This window comes from Cardiocondyla obscurior, linkage group LG01 (genome assembly GCF_019399895.1).
Source record: "Cardiocondyla obscurior isolate alpha-2009 linkage group LG01, Cobs3.1, whole genome shotgun sequence".
NCBI classification, from domain to species: Eukaryota; Metazoa; Arthropoda; class Insecta; order Hymenoptera; family Formicidae; genus Cardiocondyla; species Cardiocondyla obscurior.
Window position 1 is genome coordinate 2,766,085 of NC_091864.1, and position 22,541 is coordinate 2,788,625.

The 22,541-nt window shown below is 34.6% G+C and overlaps 3 protein-coding genes across 12 annotated transcripts; 1 reads left to right on the plus strand and 2 right to left on the minus strand.

Annotated features, from left to right (window-relative positions):
- Position 1: 1 nt before the first annotated feature.
- Positions 2-14,827, minus strand: LOC139107329 (SIN3-HDAC complex-associated factor). Of its 8 annotated transcripts, none has more exons than XR_011546504.1 (8): positions 9,201-10,306; positions 7,123-8,963; positions 6,653-6,755; positions 6,358-6,511; positions 6,107-6,275; positions 5,840-5,990; positions 3,727-5,722; positions 2-3,026 (listed from the first exon to the last, which is right to left on the minus strand). XR_011546504.1 is itself a non-coding variant. In XM_070664917.1 (8 exons), exons 3-8 carry the CDS (start codon positions 6,724-6,726, stop codon positions 3,989-3,991), a joined length of 897 nt encoding a protein of 298 aa, XP_070521018.1. In that variant the 5' UTR covers positions 6,727-6,755; positions 7,123-8,963; positions 9,201-10,308; the 3' UTR covers positions 2-3,988. The 8 variants fall into 8 exon arrangements, 6 of the variants coding, with proteins under 6 accessions (XP_070521018.1, XP_070521000.1, XP_070520990.1 ...); XM_070664917.1 differs by having other exon boundaries at positions 2-4,015; positions 5,401-5,722; positions 9,201-10,308; XR_011546503.1 differs by lacking the exons at positions 2-3,026; positions 3,727-5,722; positions 5,840-5,990; ... (1 more) ...; positions 6,358-6,511; positions 6,653-6,755 and adding exons at positions 11,833-12,810; positions 12,883-13,263; positions 13,409-13,701; positions 13,774-14,513; positions 14,628-14,827 and having other exon boundaries at positions 7,485-8,279; positions 8,467-8,963; positions 9,201-10,018.
- A 1,670-nt stretch (positions 14,828-16,497) lies between these two features.
- On the plus strand, positions 16,498-18,699 carry LOC139107907 (3'-5' ssDNA/RNA exonuclease TatD). The gene is made up of 2 exons (XM_070665801.1): positions 16,498-16,813; positions 17,415-18,699. Exon 2 carries the CDS (start codon positions 17,442-17,444, stop codon positions 18,354-18,356), a length of 915 nt encoding a protein of 304 aa, XP_070521902.1. The 5' UTR covers positions 16,498-16,813; positions 17,415-17,441; the 3' UTR covers positions 18,357-18,699.
- An 828-nt stretch (positions 18,700-19,527) lies between these two features.
- On the minus strand, positions 19,528-22,483 carry LOC139107866 (FAST kinase domain-containing protein 2, mitochondrial). Of its 3 annotated transcripts, XM_070665744.1 has the most exons (7): positions 22,444-22,460; positions 22,319-22,349; positions 21,915-22,082; positions 21,052-21,841; positions 20,312-20,964; positions 20,053-20,167; positions 19,528-19,968 (listed from the first exon to the last, which is right to left on the minus strand). In XM_070665744.1, exons 3-7 carry the CDS (start codon positions 22,042-22,044, stop codon positions 19,746-19,748), a joined length of 1,911 nt encoding a protein of 636 aa, XP_070521845.1. In that variant the 5' UTR covers positions 22,045-22,082; positions 22,319-22,349; positions 22,444-22,460; the 3' UTR covers positions 19,528-19,745. The 3 variants fall into 3 exon arrangements, with proteins under 3 accessions (XP_070521845.1, XP_070521851.1, XP_070521836.1); XM_070665750.1 differs by having other exon boundaries at positions 21,915-22,045; positions 22,319-22,483; XM_070665735.1 differs by having other exon boundaries at positions 22,319-22,483.
- Positions 22,484-22,541: the final 58 nt, after the last annotated feature.

Genomic DNA, 22,541 nt, shown 5'->3' on the forward strand with positions numbered 1-22,541 from the left:
CTACAAATAAACTGATTTATTACAAAGTTGTACATGGATACAAGGTGGCGTGTTTCTTTCTTATTTTATAAAAAGGACCGATCGTCCCGTCTGTTGCACAACATTTCGGCCAAAAATTTAAAAAAAATGTTTCGGCCAACCGAGAACTGACGAGATTATCGCCGATTCGAGCACTAAATAATAATATTAATATTAATATCCCCTATAAATGTACACAATATATAATATTCCTAATTATACACAATGATTGGAATTATTTTCTACATATATATACAAATGCACTGTATGTGTGTAATAATAACCATGATGCGAGATAATAATTTCATATATGTATATATAATATGTGTGTGTGTGTGTAATATAGATTTTTTTTTATCGTAAAGTCCAATCGTATTTTATCAATCGTTTCTTGATTTCTTTTAGTTTACTCTTGTTATTATTTCATTTTTTTTACTCATAAGAGTTACGTAGGAAAGACGAATAAATTTCTTCATCAACATAATATATTAATTATATATAGCAATTATTGTTAATGTATAGTTAGAGTTTCGCGATTAATATTTGCACAAATAAGAAATCAATCTCTCTCTATATATATACACACACGTTTGAAGATATTTATACATACATATAATAAAAAAAAACATTTCTCGCTAAATACATTGGTCAGTCTCACAATCATTATTATTAATTGTTATGCGAAATCTTTGCTCAAGTCTTTCACAAAAGCTTGAATTTTTAAAATTTGTAAAAAATCTCGACAATCGGAAGATATTTCTAAATAGAGAATATGCCAAAGCCGTCTCTTATAATGTACGTAGAAATGTTACAAAATGGTATGCATAAAATTCCTAAAACTTTTATTCTATTATCTTCCTTAACTTTTCGAGAACTTCAATACAATTTAACCCAATATTACAAGACATCAAAAATAAATTTACAGATTAAAATTCAATTATGCAAGTTCTCCGAAGATGTAAAAACCAATGGTACATAAATGCTTGACATTTTACAATGAAGTTCCAAATATAAATGTAATTGTTAATCGTTAAACTGCTTTTTATAAAAAACAAACTGTAAAAATTCTTTTCTATTATAAAAAATTATATTACTCAATCATTATACGATTTAAAAAACGATTTAAAAAATTTTAATGTCTCAGTATATGATTCCAATTTTTAGTACATTTTTATTTTATTGAAAGGTGATTTTCTTATTCCAATAACTTGATCATTTGCTCCGTTTAGTCGTTTCTGCGATATTACGTATACATAATTTTACAGTTTTGTTTTTTATATGTTCGTATGTTTTGTTTTATTTATTCTATTGTAAATCTTTATATTATGTACTTGGATATATTTATACAGTGTCATATATCTTTATGTATACATATATATTCTCTGATAAATAAAATTTGAATTTACAATCTAATCGTTTTTCATCATTCTCTAAAACTCGAGTATTTTCTTAAATATAGTTGAATGTTTTACTGTTATATTGATACGCCATTTATCACACCACATTTGAACGTGTGAAAACGTTTTGCGCGATTTTTTTAAATTTAATATCGTTGATAAAATTTCTTGAATAAATATTAATATATTAACTAACAATTAATATCAATTAATTAATATGTTTAAGAGTTATTAACATCTTAATGGTGCTAATATTAATTAATTGATTTCAATTTAATAGTTAACATTAATAATTGATACTAAGTGATCACTTAAGGACATGAGAAATAAATAATCTTCGATATATTGCCAGTCATTGCAATTTTCATTATGTTTAATTGATAACTGCATTTATTTTCTGGCAGTGTTAAAAAAATCACGAAGTAAAGATCATTGATCCATATAAAAATATATGTGCATACAATATACGTATAAATTTACATAAAAAAAAAGAAGAGAATATTATGTTTAATAGCGAAACTAAGTCGACTTATTTAATAAATAAATAAAAGAAATTTTTGTTTTGTATAATCTAGACGGAATCATATTCGCTTTCTCGGTTTTGACAAGCTTATTAGCTTTATAAATATATTAAATGTTAAATTCTCTCATTTTAAATATAAATTTATATTTAAATATTTATAACAAATTTTTAACCTTTAAAAGATCAAAATTTAGATTTTACTCATGTATATGTGAATACACATGCTATATGTATACTTATAACAGAAATTTAATAAGTAAAAGTCTAATGATTCACATATGAGCCACTCTTCTAACGATTAATGCTAATATTAATTTAAATATAAATTTATATCTTTTTTGCTATATGATCCAGCCTCGATCATCGTATATATTAATTATGATAAATCTTAATAAAATAAGAAAATAATAATTATCAGTATTATATCTCACAATAAAGAGAAATGATAGAGATCATACAAGAAATATACAAATGTGATTTATCGCAGGAAAAGGCAATAAGTTAGGTAGCGTTATCCTTTGATAGATCACTTTTCGATGTTTGATTATGAAAAAACTGTTATCGCTTCCTGTTACGTTATATACGATTGTCGGTGAGCTTTTGCAAATCCGGTGGGCAATTTAAACGAGCGTTTCCCCCCTCCCCTTAATTTTGTCGATAGTATTTTGCGATTCAACAGTGGATCTATAAATTTTAAATGAAAAACTATAATTATAAATAATTTTGAATAATTTTCGACAATTATATATAATTTCAGTTTAACATCTATTCATATCTTTTAATTTTAAATCTCAATGTACAATTTAAGTTTAAAACAAAAATATTATTTTACATTCACCACAGTAATCGCAAAATTTCAATAATTTTGATTTTTGTACTAGAAAGAATTTTACGAGTAGCTCTAGACTTCGATCCTTTTTAGATAATATAGAAAATAATGACTCGCTTAGTGCTGGACGGGTTCGACAGTATCTATTGCACATTTCATACTATTCCATTATGTCAGATCCAACTTTTAAGCCAAGAGTCATTACATTTTCATTCTTTTTTTAAATAATGATTTATAAATCCGTGATTCGTTGTTGTATCTAGGTAATGAAAAAATACAATACATTTGTTAGTACTTAGATATTTTATATCATTAAATATGCGATTTTTTAAATGTATTTTAAAAAATAATCATGTAAGACGAAATTTGTACATGCATATTAAAATGTTAGTAATTGCACGGATGTATAAATCCTTTTAGTAAATCTTGTATCGATCATTATTTTTTCCAAAAGCTACACGAAATTTATCAAATGGTCGTTTTCCTTTTTTTTTACTTTTTCTTTTTGTGCGTATAGTAAAAACAAAAACAAAAATTCTGAAAACAACCCCACGATCACAGTTGCGGTTTGCTTTCAGCAGGTACTCGGCTTGTACATATTTTTAGCCCGTTTTTCCTTCGTGTTTAGCGCTAAAGAGAAGAGTTTAAAATAGTTGAACAATTTATACCAATCATTTCCGATTACTTTTTTTTTATCTCAATCCAATAAGAAGTTATATCTCTCAATTTTTATATGGGCTCAAATATTCTTTATTATTTATAAATTTTACAATTGATTTGGAATCAGTCTTTTACTTCTATTACAGAAAAATCGATTTTAAATTGATCCATCAACGAGACAACAGTCGTGAACGTCCCATATAAAATGAGAATTGAACAAACTTTGCGCTAAACATGCAATCAAAGCATGCCCATCTATCTTTGTTAACTAGGAACTAACAGTTTTTTTTTTTACTTACTTATTCTCCTGTTTATCTTTTCTTTTACTTCTATAGAAATGTTTTTATATTGTATAAGTATCATATTCTCTAAAATTATCAAACAAAGATTCTCTGGTCCAGTTTGCCAATCTGATTGCCACTTTTAATTCTTCTATCTAGATCTTCCATTTTTCCACTAATACTGTCTAAATACAGACTAAAACAGACATTATCAGTCGTCCCACCGTACAATTGTTTGCATTTATTTATTGCTATCGACCTGGGTCGTCGATATAACTGCTTAATTTACGTCATGGATCATCATGATCTGGAAGGAAATACAATCAATTTCCGCTATTTTCCTCCGTGCCTTTTTTTGGACCCAGACGAGAATCGATTGGCAGCTTGGAACTTACACAAGGTGTCCCGTAACAACCATTAGATATCTTTAAAAAACATTTTTTTCGGTCAATTTAATTTATTGTTGATAAAGGTATTAAAATTTTCATTTTTTAAACAATTTATTTTCTTTATAATTGAGTTAATTACTAAATTGTTAAATATAAAATTTTATATCAAGCTGTTTTATATCGAACTTATTATTTGACTATAAATTATAAAATAATATTAATATTTAAGTTTCATTGCTTTATTGACTTTTTTGATACTATGTTTGGTTGTTCCAGCACACCTTACGTATATTTCTCCCCTCAAGCGGTGGCACTTGACGTGTTAGAAAAATGAGTACGTAAACCGCCAGCTCGAACCGCAGTTCGGCATAAGAAATCTGAGCGTTTCTTACTTTACAATATCATCACAGAACTTTGATGTTTGTTTTATATTGCTTAATATAAGACTTAAAAATTATCGGCTCGAGAAATGGCGGTTTACGTCCATCTATCACTACAATTAATTATAGTTATTCTTAGCACAATAAATTGCATCCAAATGGCATTTAAACCTCCAAAACGAAGGTTTGAAATCCTTTCAGAGCCACTTTGCTGCCCGGGGATAGTGCACTTCTTAATTAACTTCAGCTTATATCTATTCGTATATACAGGGTGACGTATTTATACTGCAACAAATTACTATATCTAGCATATAATGTAATTTTAGAAAAAAAAATTTTTTATAACAAAAAAATGTAAGAATTTTTAAGAACATGCTTTAAATAAGATTTGAACAATCTTATCATTACTAAATGATTCTCTTCAGTTTTAAAATTAATTAAAACAAAACTTCTTTTAAAATTCCTGAAAGAATTCTTTTCTATGAAAATAACTTTGTAGATTAAAGCTTATTTTAAAATTAAAATTTGAATATTCTCTATGAGAAAGTCTTTAAACTGAAATTTAAAAGAATATTTTAAAATTCAAAAAAAGAATTAAAGATAGTAAATGCAAAAAAATTGAATGTAAAAAATTAATTTATGTATCACATAACTAAAAATTTATGAAATTTATGCAAAAGGAAAATTTTTTTAATTGAAAGTTTTGTTGAAAATTGCAATTAAAACATTAACTTAATTTTTTAACACCCTGTATACATATATACATATTTATGCGTGTGTGTCTTTATAAGTAAAGGAATAAATTAACCCTCTATAAAGGGCCGACATTAATTGGAAACCGACTGAAGTGATTGATTAATAACGTTGTTGACAGTCTGTAAGGTTTTGCAACTTGATAACTGATCGAGTTCTATAGGACTTACAGTTTTTTCTATCATTTTCACATCCGCTTGAACTTGAACATTCTTTGCTATTTTGCTCTCACCCTGATTGGAGGATTCGTCATAACCAGAATCAGAGGACGAGTCACTATCGGTCTTGGTTTGTTTCGAACTTGTTTCTGAATTTGACGATGGTGATTCCGCACCATGAACAGGGCTGGTGGATGCAGAATGAATAGAACTGGCGACTGTTAAAGAAGTCAGTTGCCGCCTGGCAAGATTTACGCAAGGTTTCAAGCTGGATGAGTACATTATGATTTCACCATTGGCGCCTCTAAAAATGCTACCGCAGCAAATGACTTCTCTGTGTAAAACAAGCAAAATTAATGTATTATTAACAATAAATAAAAATATACATACATAAATATAACTGAAACTTGCGGAATTTTTTTAATTGTTTCAATAAATTATATAATGTTACCTTTTGTAATAAGATAAATCTAAAAAGGTAGCATCGTCCTCATCCTGATCTTGAACATCTAATTGTTTTTCATTAACACCAATATCATCGTCATCATCCGAAATGCTGCCTGATCTGCTCAAAGCTTTACTGTCTGCCAATCTATAATCTTCTACAATATTAAAAATATATAAATATAAAATTATTTGTTTTACTTCTATTTTTAAAATTTATTTTTAATGCTAAATTATACATTAAATTAAGAAACAAGTTTGCAATATAACCAACCAATCAAATCATCGCTTATTGGAGGACTTTGTTCCCGATCTGCTTCTGTTTTTACATAAACATGTTTCTTCTTGGCAAGTTTATCAGATTTATCTTTAAGTTTCCTTTTATTTTTTGCCTTGAATTTTGTTAGCGACTTAATGCCAGGACCAGCGCGGGCATCAACAACCTGTAAAGAAAATTTAATAAAACGTACTATATCTGTACAATCAAATAATAAAATATAAGATTATCTGTTATCAAATACTAACATGTCTCCAATTACGATCATTTCCGGGAGGCAGCTTCTTAAATCTCTTTACTAGAAGCACACATGCGTTACATATCTCTCCACTACGTCTCTCATCAAGTTGAAAACATAGCATAAAGTCATCCTCATATTTTTTACTATCTGTGAATCTCGAACTGCAAAAGAATTTATAGAATTTATTAAATTTAATAAAATTTATAAGGATATTTAATATTAAAGTGTACATATATGTATATACTATAAATGTACTATACACAATTTCTTTTTATTATAATGTATATTCGTAATATTTTTACCTGCTAGATTTGGCTTTGCAAATGCAACAGCCTGTACTAGATCGATACACCTTTGGTTTGTGAAAACTGAACATCCTGCTCACTTTGTATGTCACTATCGTTTCTGTAATTTAACAAATATATACATATTATATAGTATAATTTTGTATTAGTAGATATTTATACAGTATCACATATATAAAAATTAGATTTATCATTTTAGATGTATTACATGTATGCATATGTAACATGTACATATTATTAAATAATATGTTTTAAAACTTGTATTAGGAATTTATTAAAAAGATTTAACATGTTTAAATTATATAAAGATCAAAAGTTTTAAAAATATATTTTTGGAATTAAAAAATATATTTTGGAATATAGATCGAAGTTAATAAATACGAAATAATAATGTAATAAATATAATTTTAGACAAATACCATAAAGTTGCGCAATATGCTAAATTAAAACTTGAAGTAGTAACGTGCCTGAAGATCGCCGAGTAATGCAGATGTAAATAAAGTATCCAAAAAATATAGTCGTCGCGAAAGTAACATCAAATGTATGTCGCAATGATCATTGACTCTAGTGAGCACGCTCGTGACTACCAGCTTCATGTTTCGTCGAAAAATTACAGAAATCGAGATTCGAGAATCCCGAAATTAATACGAAACAATGTCGACAAAAAACACTGTTACCAGCTGTATCGAAAGTGGCACCGGGTTTCGTTTCTTTTCTTTTATAAAATCGAAATATCTTTCCCTCAATAATCCTTCTTCACTTTCGTAATTTCCTTTTTCTGAATTAGCACAATAAATGTCTATAAAGTGAAAGGCACTGATGCCGAATATGTCAAAAATGACGCCGTTTCAGTTCGGCTGCTTGCTCCAAAATGGATCTCCACCTCTTCGCGCCTCCCACCCCCCGTCACCTTCACAGATACGACACACCGTGAGTGTTGAAATTAGAGGAAAAAGGGGGCTACTATCGCCAAACAGGAGCTACGCCGACAGCTTTGCACGGTCACCTGTCCTTCCAAAATGGAAGAGAAAAGTCTGACCTCCCTTTTCCACCCACTTCTTCACGAATAAACGTTCTTTTTTTTTTTTCTCCCCCGATTATTCGGGACTTTTTAATCACGGTCTCAGCGCGCACGCACTCGCACAGGTATCGGTAACGCGAAGAGGCTTGCTCGCGACGACATTCAGACTCGACGTGACGGTACGTACGGCGGCGACGTGCGAGAAGCGTGGCTACGCTATGCTACGCGCGCCGGGAAGCGTCACTAAGCAGAGCACGCATGCGCACATAATATATTTCTCTCTCTCTTATTCCACCTCGAGATCCTCCGTCGTTCGTGATGCTTCATCATCCTTCTCCGTTCATCGTAAAACCCCCTTCGACGTCATGCGCAAGCCGAACTTCATTTAGCGCTAGCGAACTCATCATCCCAAATTCTCTCCTCTTTTACTCTTCCTTCCGTATCTCATATCGAACGGTGGCGCTTATCACTTCCAATCCTTGCACAAGTTGAACTTGACTTCGTTCAAGAGTCTTTTGAAGCGCGCTCATCTTGACAAAATAAAGATATTTTTATGTTAAGTTTCACTTTACGCGCTTTCGCAGCATGGAATTAGATGCGAATCTGGAAGAGGAAATTTTATCTGTCATATTCGATCATAAATATAAATGTATCTAATATTCTACTCTTAAAAAAAAAAATCTGTATCATTAAACACTCATTATATTACAGGCAGATAAATGGAAATCTACATTTATATTATTTAAGAATATTTTACGATTGCTCATCTGATCGTTCGAAATTTTTGTACATTTCCAGCATCGTCAATTAGAAGAAGACATGTAGCGAACGGAGGCTGCGTGACCCGTGGAAACATTGTCTTAGTCGTTTTAAATTATTGTACTTGTGAAGTAACTCGTTTACTCTCATTTCTATCGTGTGGATATTCCGTCGGGCAGTTTTCTGGCTCTCGTAAGATCTTGTTTACCAAATTTCAAAAGCGGGTCAGCAACGTCACCGCTACCAACAAATGGAAGCAGAGGCCGTACGGAGGCTGTGACCGAATCCGCGATCTCGATTGGCCGACTGCGAGCGAGCAAGAGAGACCGTATTATGTACTTGCAGAAAACTTGTTCTCCTTCGGAATCATTCTGGACTATGTGCACGTGCGGCTCGTTCACATATGTATCCCTCGCTAGCAAAACACTTTCGAACGACAAAGTTAGTGCACCGAGAGAGCACCCATGAATATAAAATGAAACAATTTACTTCCATAATCAAACCTCTCATCTCTCTGTTCACCAATCTCTGAAACATAGTTCCATTAAAGCAAAATTTACAAGTATGAATAAATATTTGTTACTTATCCATAATAAGAAAAAGTATCTTTCGAAGAATTTTGACAAGTCTTGTACAATCTGTAATTATTTGAATAAACAGAATTCACATGTAGAAATATAATTTAAATTGAATTATTTTCCTTTCATTGAAGCGAGGATAAAAAAAAAAAAAAAAGAAGGTATTTGTTCGAAAAGCGTTACTTACACGAGCTATACCCATACATTTTTCATCATTAATCAAGGTTAGTGTCGATCTCTCAAAGGCCAAGCGGCACCGATGCAATTAATACGATTGTAATGTATCTCATTGCAAGATAAGACAATCGCGAGAGTTAATTGATAGCTTATAAGTCCAGTGGTTGTTTACTCGAATCTCAGATTGACGATCATGTTTTCGCAAAGCTACATTTTAAATTATGTAAACGTGTTTACAATTCATCCATTATGATCCGTTTTAGCTTCACTCATCGCGTCGAGATATATTACAGCCCTTTAAACAGATTAAGACGCAGATTTTCACGAGTTTTGTGATCCTCCAGGCTTTTCCGAAGCTTTCGTTATACGACGAGTTTCGTCAAGAGGAAATATGGAGACCGTGTAAATCTATATATATAAAAAAAGCGGCGTTATTTCGAGAACGTGCGCCGCGCTGCGCCTCGCATAATAATCCGCACGTTGCACTCTGTTTTGTGCTTTGTGCTATTTTTAGTCTATTCGCGTTTTGTCGACACGCCACCGCTGTTTTCCATATTGCGCTCTTCATCTTTTCTTTCTCCCATTTATCTTTGATTTTCATTACAGCCTCTTGTATCGAATAATTAACCTGGAGCTCCAGCTTCCGATTCACAAATCAAGTCGCTAATACTTTTGTTCCAACAGTATTGCTTACGAAAAATTAACTGAAAATGTTTTCCCATGCGTGTTGAAATTGATTTACTAGGTTTGCAACCATTGACAATTATCAAGGGAATTGCGACTGCGTTTGCATAGCAATGTAAAACATCCTCGATTATCTCTTCTTCTCTGCAGCATTTTAAAAAAATTGAAAAGTTAAAACAATGTAAGAGAAGTTTCAAGAAAAATGTAATAAGTATTAATAAAAATAATGTCCATGGAGGAAAAACTTAAGTCTTATCACTTATCCAAATAAAATTATAAATTATAATAAAACCCAATGTTTTCTGAATCTGATGTGCTCATTAGAATATTTATTCTACAGTGAATTTTCAAGCCAAGAATTTCTTTAAAAATCTGTACAATTCTAATTGAATTAAATATAATTCATATTTTAAAATTATTTTCTATTAAAAATGTTTCAATTTTTATATTATTAAAAAACGACGGCAGACGTTATTTATTCCAAGTTTTCTATAAAAAAAAAAAAATAAATAAATAATAAAAATGTCACCTAACAATCCATATAACTTTTTACATCTTGCAAATTGTTACATCTCTCACGAAAAAGGGCTGTCAGCGTACCGTTTGTCCGCACTTGTGTACGAGAGAAAAAAAAATGCTAATGCGCTTTCCCTTCATTGCGCACGGTGGACGACGCGCAACAGGACGAAAGGGGGCAAAGGGAACGCGCAAGATGACGTGCGAGAGCGCGGCAGCGACATGGCGCGTGGCGGTCGCCATCGTGGCCACCGCCTCCACCTCCTTCTCCGTCCTCCTTCATTTCCAGCCACATGATCAGCAGGCTAACAACGCGTCGATCTGACCGAGCTTCACGTCGGTGTTGCTCCTATCTCGCAAGCGCACCGACGGCTCTGGGTTATCCGAAAACTGAATTAAAAGCTGCGAGATTCAGGAGATACGGGTTAAAACGGGACGGTAGACGGTTCCTGAACGCCTTAAATGAAAAAGGATAATGCGTGTAATGGAGTTAAGTCGTCCGGCGAAAATACTGACAGTCGCAAATGGCTAGCTCGTGGGTTACATGTAAAGCAATCGTGGCAATCCGGGAACGTATGGACGATCTCGCCGGGCACGCCGTGCGCGTGGAGGGAACGGACGACTCGGCAGGTTATGGTCAGACTGAGTTAGGTTACGTTTACGTTGACATCCAGACGGGACGAAGTCTGTTCCGTTTAGCGGTGCGTTCTGGAGAAGTCGCACTTTTTTTATTTCATGAAATAAAGTTAATCTATACCGTGAAACCTGTCGAGCGTCGTAGTTTTTCTCTTTCTCTCTTTTTCTTTCTCTCGATGGGGTGAAGGGTGAATTCGGGAAAGCCGGTCGTAGCGAACAGTTGAGATTGCCATGACTGCAGCTCGCAGCCGCGCGCGATAACGGCGGCAGCGACAGCGGCGCGCGCCATGACAGGTGATACCCGAGACGCTTATGCGCGGCATACACGACGTGCAACACGACGCGTGATTACGCCGCTAAGAACTATGAAATCGGGCGTCCGCGCGCGAGTCGTGCTCCGCACGCGACACGACGTGACGATTATCGCGATATCGGAGAAAAATCGACTGGACAGTCAGCGTAAAGGGGAAAGTTGCGTCACAGCGACCGCGGGAGAAAACACGGGAGACGGAACATTTACGACGAATTACTCGCGGCGCGGAGGAGAAACCCGGGCCGCGCCAGCCGTGGCCTACCGCGTAAAGTCGCGACGACACGAACAACGCGAAGACGGCCGCGGCGGCGGTCACCGCCGCCGTGACTGCCGCCGCCGCTGCGAACATATTTGCCAGTCGCGCGGCGCGTATTGACACGTGACACTTCTATACTTAACGACAATTTCACACGACGCGTCACCGCGGCCGTATACGTGCCGCAATTCCGCAAACTTTACCTTAATAAAACGTCACGGCAATGCGAGCACTTACCTCGTATCGTGAGACAGGTGACGGCGGCCGGACACTTTTGAGACGGTTGCGCTCTGCGCACGCTCTTTGCGCTGCGCACGTAAGGTAGTGCTGCCAACACGACGCGTGGGAAATGTTGATTGTCTCAATACGCGGAAAGTGTAGTAACGTTAGGGAGTAACACCATTTTGCACCTGTGGAAGTCAAATTTTTTTTATTAACAAAAAAATTAATTTATGACATTGCACGGATTTGATTTGTATCGTTGATAAATTCCTGACTAAAATATGCTCTTTACAGATTTCTTCTAATAACAAATGGTGTAATATCTAATATACTATGTAGTTTTTGTCAAGTCATACAATTAATTAATAAAAATACATTTAATCATGAATGCATAATAGATAATATTATTTGTATTTCATTAGCTAATGATATTGGATTATATGTTTTTCATTCGACTTGTTTTAAAACTTATTTCAATTATTTTATCACACAATGGCCTAAGAAAAAAGATAAACACATTAATATTTATTACTTCAGAACCAAATATTTATATTTTAATCGCAACTGTTAAATATACAATTTTCGTAATAAAAAAATATAACTTTTTTTCTTCAGAATAAATGATTAACGATTATTTTTGATAGAATTTGCCTGAAACTTTGAAACATTTTCTATTATATATGTAAATAATTTGATAATTATCCCCTTTATTTGCCATCTAGGACTGTATGGTATATCATTCAATACCTCCTCGTACAAACGACCTGTTATAGTCATGTGATATACTGATTGTAATTTAATTTGTGGTCTTTCTTTAGGAAATGTTGGTGGAAGGTCGAAACGCGCGAGAAAATAAAAATCTCGATGTTCCAACAAGATAACAATCCAATTAAATTGTAAAGCATCAAATTCCACCACGCCAGAGCGATGCAGTACAAGAAGAGTTGAAACAAATGTCTTTCTGTTTTCGAAACATTGAACTACATTATTTATCTGCAACAAAAAGTACATATGTAAAAATATTGGATAATTAATTTTATAAAATAAGTACAAAAAGTCATATACTTTTTCTTCCACAAATTTGATCACTTCTGGAACATAATCCATTAGATATTTATTGGCAGGTAATGGTGGAATACGTAAAGAGTCAGGCCCACCCAAAATGTCCTCCAAGTTTTTAGATAAAAAAAGTTGTGGCGAAATACGATTCCAATCTGGACCATAAAATGTGACCAAAAGCATTGCCTCATTATTCTGTGATTTATTGATATGAGAAGGCAATCGAGAATAATCCATAGATATTCGAATTAAAAATTTTGCTTCTACAGGCTTTGATCCTAATGGTAACATTATCACATCTATATCTTTTTTGCATATTTGCGCCTCACAAACAAGTGTACTATATTCTAATTGCAATCGTTCTCCTTGTTTTCCAAGTAATTGTATCTATAAGTAAACATAGTAATTATATTTAAACATTACAAACTTTTATAAAAATCTATACAAATTAATTGTATACATATCCAATTACAAAATGTAATTATTATAGATTTCAATTAACAAAAGTAATATAAACACCATTTTCATTTACCTGGTATTCTTTGTAATACTCCAATAATTCAAGAAGCACATTGAGCAGTACATCATTGTCATTAAGATTCCATTTGACAAGACTAGGTACCCAAGTAGATAAAGTATCAATATCTGGGTCCATTAAAAAATTCTGATCATTAAATATAAAGTCTGGACCCATTTCTGGACATTGAGAATCAAATAATATGTGCCATACAAGATGCTCTCCAGCATAAGGAATTGACAACTTAAAACAATCATTTTTGGTTCTATTACAACTTGATGACACAGAATCTAATTTTATTGGACCACCTTAAAAAAATATAATAAAACCATCAAATGCATGAAAAATAAACGTCATACAAATAACAAATAAGTCCTTACCGAATTTTGTGGTTTGTAGAACATGTTTCAAAAGTGGCTCTATGTAAGAGTCTATAGTACTCAATAGAGGATGTGATTGATTCAACATTTTTTTTATATTCAAGTCTAAATATAAGAAAACTAATTTTGCATAATCAATATAAGAGAGACTATTATTCACTAGTTAATTATTTGTTTTTAGTTAAGTAGAAATATTTAATAGAACTTTTTATACAATCGTGAACGATTCTAACACATTATTGATATCGTTCTTCCTCAAATAACCAACATTTATTCGCAGACTCAATATTTCTCCAAAGTTTTAATTGGTTCCAACAAATCCAATAACTAACATATACACATATGTATATTAACAGACAACAACTAATTATTTGCCAATTATTAACCTTTCTTCTCGTTTTGTTAAGAATCAGATAAAACAAGTGAGAATGCATCTGCCTTCGAGAACGTCACCTCCATATATATGTTTTTTCCTGGAATTACTGTTCGACAATTCTAGTGCGTTCTTTTAACTAGAGTGACGAATGCATCTTTTGTTATTAACCAGAACAAACCATGTGCACGCTTCGCGTGCGCTACTTTACAAAGAGTCCTAATTTGTGCGTGTCATTATAATTGAGAACATTAATTAATTATAATAATTTCCTGCCGATTCAAAAAACCCAATTACAAAGTACGAAAAAAAATTATTTAACTCACCGATCTGCATGAGCGTCAGCGGAGTTGAATACTGCCGGTGACTGTAACATAAAAAGAAATATATATGTAGATATGTATATTCGTCTAAAAAATTAGTAAAAAAAAGGTTAAAGTCTTTATTTAAGAAAGATTTTATAAAAGAAATTTATGCTTACCTAAAAGTTGCTCCGCCGATGCAGGATGCCTATCCGAGGCCTGCTCCTCCTCTCAGTTTGGACGTCGTGACGAGTCCTCCTTCCGCGCACAGGTCACTCGCGAACGCGACCGTGATTTTATATTCGCGAAAATTGTTGATCACTTGCGCGCGTTATTTTTCGAAACCTGAAAAAGAAAATCCTGAAAACAAGTTACTGGCTTACCGATCTGCATGAGCGTCAGCGGAGTTGTAGATTTCTGCCGGTGGCTGAAACATAAAAAGAAATATATTAATGTAGACATGCTAGTTAGTTTATAGGTTTAACAAAAAAAAAAAAAGTAAAAGTTTTTTTTTAATTTAATTTAAAAAATTGATATTTACCTATAAGTTGCTCCGCCGATGCATGATGCCTCCTGGTGGGCCTGCTCATCCTCCCAGATGGGACGTGTCGAGTCATCCTTCCGCGCACTTGTAACTCGCGAACGCACTCCCGTAAAAAAAATATACGTGAAAAAACGTCCGCATACTTTTCGGCACTCCCGGAACGCCCGACGAACCGGCTGCGGTTCGTATATTCATTAATATCGGCGAGCGCTACAGCGGAGTTCCTCTTGATCTGTAACAAATAAATGACAAAATTATATGTAGATTTAGAACGTAATTCGGAATGTAATTCGGAAGGAAAGCTGATACTACTTACCCCTGGGTTGCTCCGCTGGGGCAGGATACCCTTCCTGGGCCTGCTCCTCCTCTCAGGTAGCACGTGTCGAGTCATCCTTCCGCGCACTGGACACTCGCGGGATTGTCTATCTTTTAAGCCTCCGGTCGACTCTCGTTGGCGGAACGAACGACACCGAAAACGTTCTTTAAGCGGCGAATGAGACGAGTCGCGATATTAAATGTTCCCCGCGCACTGAACACTCGCGGGATAGTCTACTTTTTGAGCCTCCGGTCGACTCTCGTCGGCGGAACGAACGACACCGAAAACGTTCTTTAAGCGGCGAATGAGACGAGTCGCGATATTAAATGTTCCCCGCGCACTGAACACTCGCGGGATAGTCTACTTTTTGAGCCTCCGGTCGACTCTCGTCGGCGGAACGAACGACACCGAAAACGTTCTTTAAGCGGCGAATGAGACGAGTCGCGATATTAAATGTTCCCCGCGCACTGAACACTCGCGGGATAGTCTACTTTTTGAGCCTCCGGTCGACTCTCGTCGGCGGAACGAACGACACCGAAAACGTTCTTTAAGCGGCGAATGAGACGAGTCGCGATATTAAATGTTCCCCGCGCACTGAACACTCGCGGGATAGTCTACTTTTTGAGCCTCCGGTCGACTCTCGTGGGCAGAACGAACGACACCGAAAACGTTCTTTAAGCGGCAATGAGACGAGTCGCGATATTAAATGTTCTCCGCGCACTGTACACTCGCGGGATAGTCCACGACACTTCTGACAGTTTCAAATCCTCGAATTCGACACGAGAAACGGGCTACGACGCACGGATGCCTCGACATTTTCGTATCGAACTCGGACCGCGTGCTCGCCGTGACCTCTAGTATTACGTAGTAGTTGTCGAGTTATTTTTCCACGTGCTGGACACTCGCGAGATAGTCCATAATACTCTTGACCGTCTCAAATTCTCAAACTCGATACGAGAAACGGGCTACGACGCACGGATGCCTCGACATTTTAATTTCGAACTCGAACCGCGTGCTCGCCGTGTCCTCTGGTAGCACGCAGCAGCACGTGTCACATAGTTCTTACCAACTCACAATCAGGCGATCGATGGAGCGCTGTGATTGGTCGGTGCGCTAGGGAAACTACGCATCGACCAATCACAGCGTTTCACTAGACACAGGTACACGACGATAAGCGGATAAGATACAATCAAGATAGACAAAGAAGAAATGTTTTACGCTAAATTTAATTAAACGCAATCGTGGACGTTGCTTTTATCTCTGAAGGTCTGAAGTCGACGTTTTCGTTTCAATGGGCTTTGATGAGAAGGTGGTGAGGTCGCATGCAGTTGGTACAATGGTACAGAACGAAGGCTGGAAGGTGGTGATACGGAGATCGACGATGTAGAGATCCTTCATAAAAAGAAAACCAAAACAGATAGAGAGGAGAAGATAAAAATCATATCATCTTGTTCGGACGGAACGTTCAAGGTTAAAAACTAGGTTCGGCAGGCTGTCTACTCGTGGTAAGTACGCTCGTTCTGTCTGAGAAACTACAACGGGTTATATTTTTTTTGATCGGTTTAACTTTTCTGCTTTCTTACCGCGAATGTAAACGTAATTCTGTTCACCTTTGGTCTCGTACATTTCGCGAATGAGTGACGATGAGTGACCCTTGTTCTTGATCTCAGCCTCTCAACGAGACAATACAGGGGCCCTGTCACGTCTCGTATAGGTTAGGTTTGGTGCGGGGAGGGCAAGTGATTCTGAAAATGTGATTAAAATATCAATTTCTGTTGTCTTTAAAAAGAAAAACAAAAGTCTGGTTCCTCTTCGTACCAAGGAATGCCATTTTTATACGTTTAAAATACCGTAAATTTGCCTATTTTGAAAGTTAAAGGTATGACAAGTGTTCAACAAAAGTAGATTTGCAAAATTTACTCGTAGTTCGTACGTGTGATAATAATGTATATCAAGAGCACGCGGGCGTTTTCTAAAAATAGTCTCGCTATTTTTGTCATTGACACTGAAATTGACACTGAAGACGGTACAATTCGAGCAGAGCAACATCAAAAGTAGACAAGTCCAATCACTGCATGTTTTATTTGTTTATTTTCTCTGCCTTAGCCCGTTGTTCCGCAAAAACCTAAAAGAATGGAAAGAACCGAAGAGGAGAAAGCTTCGTCTATGACTCAGTGTTATGAGAATTACATCATAGTTGACGTGGGTGCTAATCTAACGAATAAGAAGTATAGTCGGGACTTGGATAGTGTAATACAAAGGGCAAAGGATGCCGGTGTGCAAAAAATTATGGTAACTGGTGCCAGTATTCGTTCGAGTAAGGAGGCATTGAGATTAACCAGAATATATCCGGGGACGCTTTATTCGACAGCGGGGGTGCACCCGCACGATGCAAAATCCTGGGAGGAACCGGATACCTTGCAAGAGTTGGAAAGCATAGCCGGTAATCCGGAATGCGTTGCAATCGGAGAATGTGGTTTGGACTACAGTCGAGACTTTTCAGCGCCAGAGGCGCAACGTGCTGTATTTCACAAGCAAATCGAATTAGCCTGTACATTAAACAAGCCATTGGTGATACATGAAAGAGGTGCACAAAAGGATGTGCTGGAGGTACTTGGCCAATATAAAAACCGTCTGCCACCCGTCTTGATTCACTCGTTTATTGGCACTGCCGAGGAGGCGCGGATTTACTTGGATCAAGGTTTTTATCTCGGCATTACAGGCTACCTGTGTAAGGATAAATCTGACAGTGGTGTGAGACAGTTGCTTGAAGGAGGTCAAGCACCATTAGATAAGATCCTAGTGGAGACTGATGCACCGTTCATGTATCCAAATACTCGAGCGAGCAAATTACCCGTGCACGTAAAAGATGCTTTAACTGAACGGTCTATGACATTTCTCCAACGTTATTGCACATTTCAACGTAACGAGCCGTGTGCCTTGCCAGCGGTTGTGGAAATGGTGGCGGCGTTTATGCGAACAACGCCCGAGGAAGTCGCTTTGGCCACCGCTTTTAACGCTCTAAAATTATTCGGTTTGAATCAATGATAATGGTTATGTTTGGATCTCAGAATTACGCATTAAATGGGTGCTAGTAGGTGCTATGTGGCAACTGAATTAGATTTTTTACTGATAAGCACAGAGCTTTACTTTGTCTAAGGCCGTAACATATTTTTTTGCCATGTTCGTTTTTTAACTAAACAATACTTTTTACATGTGTAATATTTTTTTAGCTGAAAGAAATCGATTTATACTCGGTTTGCCTGTAGACTGTTGAAATTAATGAAATTTTATCGATTATTGTACAAGTCCGAAAGGACTAAAGAAATATGCAGATATTTATATACCCCACCACTTTTGTGTGAACATATTATATATGTACAAAATATTTTTATTCTATCGAGGTTTTTCCTTCTTTTTTTTTAAAACATGTTAAACTGGTTGTTCAAACGTACATACAAATGACTTTCTCGATTCTAACAATTTGCTTTCGGTTTCTAATGACTACGTGCGGAACAAAACTACGCTCTGCTATTTTCGCCGAGTTTCTCATTTTATAAAAATATGATTACTTTTAGCGATCGGTCATTGATCCAGCAGATTAATTTTAACTCGACAAAAAATAAAAAGAAATTATTTATAATATTTATATAATTGCAATTACGTCAACGAACTAAATAAATAAATTTTAATAATTGTATATTTAAATTTTATATTTACATAAGGAGTCTCATTTAGCCACAATTGAGAAGAATCAATTGTACCATTAAATATTACCGCAAATATAAATAGAGAAAATATGAAAAGAGCAGTGCGAAAAAAGCAGTCTTGAAAAACTGATTGTATTTGGAATAGAGAAAATCAAATGGATAATGTGTGTGTGCGTGTGCATGCATGCTTGCGCGTATGGGTCGTGTGTATACACGCACGAATATAGAATAGAATGGAAATAAAATCCAGTATTATACATCTCATTGTTAATATATTATAAATATTTTCATAAAAATAAATTGTTATATAGATGAATTATTTGTCAAATACACATTTTTTTCTCTCGATAAAAATTTAAAACGAGAGAAAAAAAAATGCGCGTTGCAAATTTAGTTAAAAAGAAGTATAACGAAAATAAATATACATAGCAGGCAATAACTGTAAATACTGCAAAGTAATCGCGTCGTATAATTGCAACACAATTTAAAATTTGCAATTAAAAAAAAAATTTGATTTTTTTTTGTATGTTATTTTATCTACATAACATCTTATTCTTTTATTTTTCACAAACAAATTATTTTATTACATAATTTTCAATTGTACAGTTGTATGCTAATAGCTAAAATAGATTTTGCCACATTTTTATCGTTCAAAATACATCATTCTTGTCGAATATATTGAAGAAGATTTCTGCGTACATTTTCGACGATATAATTACAAAATATTTTATTTTGTTAGAAACGAATCGTCTTCACACTTTAGCCTTATAGCACGCATCAAATAAGGAAGCCTCTCATGTTCTGGTAATTTCATCCAAGAACTAGAACTTATTGCAATTGCATTTGTTTTTATCAACGCCTCCACGGACTTTATCTTCAATAACCATGTACTTTTTAGTCTCTGAGAATTCACAGCATACGCAGCGTCAGGTAAATTGAAGATAAGTATCCTAAAATTCCAGATATGCATTAGTGATAAGCAATACAAAGTCAATCGTAATATATTAAATTAAATAAGCTGAATGGATTTTTACATCTGACTTTCGCTTGGAGTTTGTATATCCTCAACGTATGTTACGTTATCTTCATTATGTGTAGTTATGTTAATTGCAACGGGATATCCTCCTTTTCTCATTACAACAACGTGATCTAAAATTTCAAACAAATTTTAAATTGTTAATCGTAGTTGCAAAAGAGCTATAACAAAACTAAAATAATTGTTATTTGTTACATTATTAATATCAAATTAAGTAGTAAAACGACAAGATTTATCTCGTTTTTTTACTAACTTACCAATAAAATGTCCAAGTTTTGTTCTCAAGTCGTTGTAAATGTATTGAGGACCACCCAATGCTAATTCCAATGATTTTTCGAAGGAATATATAGGAAGTATCGGTTTAAGCAATGCTTTGTCTATGCCTATGGCATGTTCGAGTACATCTTGCGACGGCCACGGGCCATCGTACATAGGATACAACGTTTTAACACTTTGATACAAAAGTAACAACTCTCTCACATGAACAATCCTCATTAATTCGTTAGCTTTTATATTAGAAAAAACTTTGCTAATTAAACTCGGGCTATAACAATCCAATGCGATCAAATGCAGGGCAAATTTGATCATAGAGCTGTTGAAGATTTTATTCTCTACTTTATTCGCTAATAACGCGTCTCGTATAGTATCCCAAAATACTGGTTTGTAATCGGCATTAATTAATCCTTCCAAAAAAATAGATATTCTGAAATACGACGCGTCTCTCAGCAGATTCGGCTGCTCGAAACATTTCGCTGCCAAATATTCCAAAAAAGGTATGTGCGCGTAATTTAGCTCGTTTAAAAGTTTCAGCAGATAGATACTACTATCAAAATTAATCTCTCCCGTTAACGCCGAATTGACAAAAGCATCCACCAGCGTCTCATTGTAGAACTTGCTTCCATATTCTTTGCTATAATACAACATAACATATCGTCAATATCTCGTTTTTTTCAAACGATGGCAAATAATATAAGAATCTCGTAAATATCAGACATACTTCCTTGTAATGACGTACGTTAGTTTACGAAGCGCATTTATTATTTCTGAAATATTCAATTTTTTCGCATTGTTTATTAGAATCTTCTGAATATCAATCAAAAATTCAAAAGCTATCGAAGATAGATAAGGACTGGTACTTAAACTGCAAAAAATAGACCAAGCCGCATGCACGTTCAAATCGCTTTCAAATTTCTGCAACGACTTTATAATCGTATTTTGTACTTTTGGATTATTGATATTGTTTTCACTTATGAATCTCAACGATTGCGTCAATATGAAAACGTCATCTGAATCTAATTTTGTGGGTAGTTGCGCCTCAAATACAACAGGTAAAGCTATCAATAGAGCATCCCTCAAAGGTGTACTTTCCATTTTTTTCAATAGTATAACTATATCGATAATATCTCGAAGAGAGGTGTCATTTACGTTTACACGAATCAATTGCAACAGCGACTGAGTTAGAACGCAGTCGTTCGGAATCTTGAAATATGTCAATATTTTTAGGGAGCTAATAATCTCGTTCATTTTCATAAATCTAATATTTGTATTCAGCACCTCCCACAGGCGCGTAAAACCTATGTGTTTCCTAATAATCAACAAATCCTCTTCCGTGTACTTTGAAGCTTTAAACAATATAAACAGCATGTCAATTGCATTGTCTACTGTCATGTTGGAATAATTTTTTGCAGCTTTCTCCAATATTTCCATAGGCTTGTATATTTTTTTAATCTCAGTGGGTACATAATTTCTTTCTATGGACGATACACAATCCTCTAACTGTGTATGATCTAGGAAATGTGTACATTCCGTTAAATTTTACTCGTGTTACAAAATATATATAAAATATTTGTATACAGTTACCTGTTAAACTGCTGCCATAAGCTCGTGAAATTCTTCGTATTGTGTGCAATGGCACTATATAATTCGACAACACCGTCCAGTTGCACATTCGTGGACTCAATCGTAGAAATCCCTTTAAAGTTCCGTTCATTCTATTGATAAATGAAACGAGTCGCAACAGTAATCACACTAAAAATTAAAATTAACTACTAGTACTGGTAGAGTATTTAAGATATAAATAAAGAAGAAAAAAAAAGGGAAATTTTTTTTCACGTTTTATCAAATAAAGATGTAAGCACGTTTGAAACGTTAGCAGATATTGCTGCGTAAATATAATGATTAAGTAACAAATAACAACCGGTACTTAAACCTCATTGAGAATTAATAGGTTAGAAGTATTTGAACGTCGGATTATTTGCACTTACGTCGTTCCAATGAACTTTTATTCATTTGGCACTGTAAAAAAAAAATCGAGCAACATTACCAGTACAGTAGACGCAAAATAAAAAAAGTCAATTGTAGAAAAATTTGATATTAATAAATTGCATACACTCGTTGCGTACGTTCATCAATACGTAATGATACGTAAACAACCCAGCCAATAGGGGTAAAGATAAAAGTATTGTCCCTGATTTTCATGTAGCAACG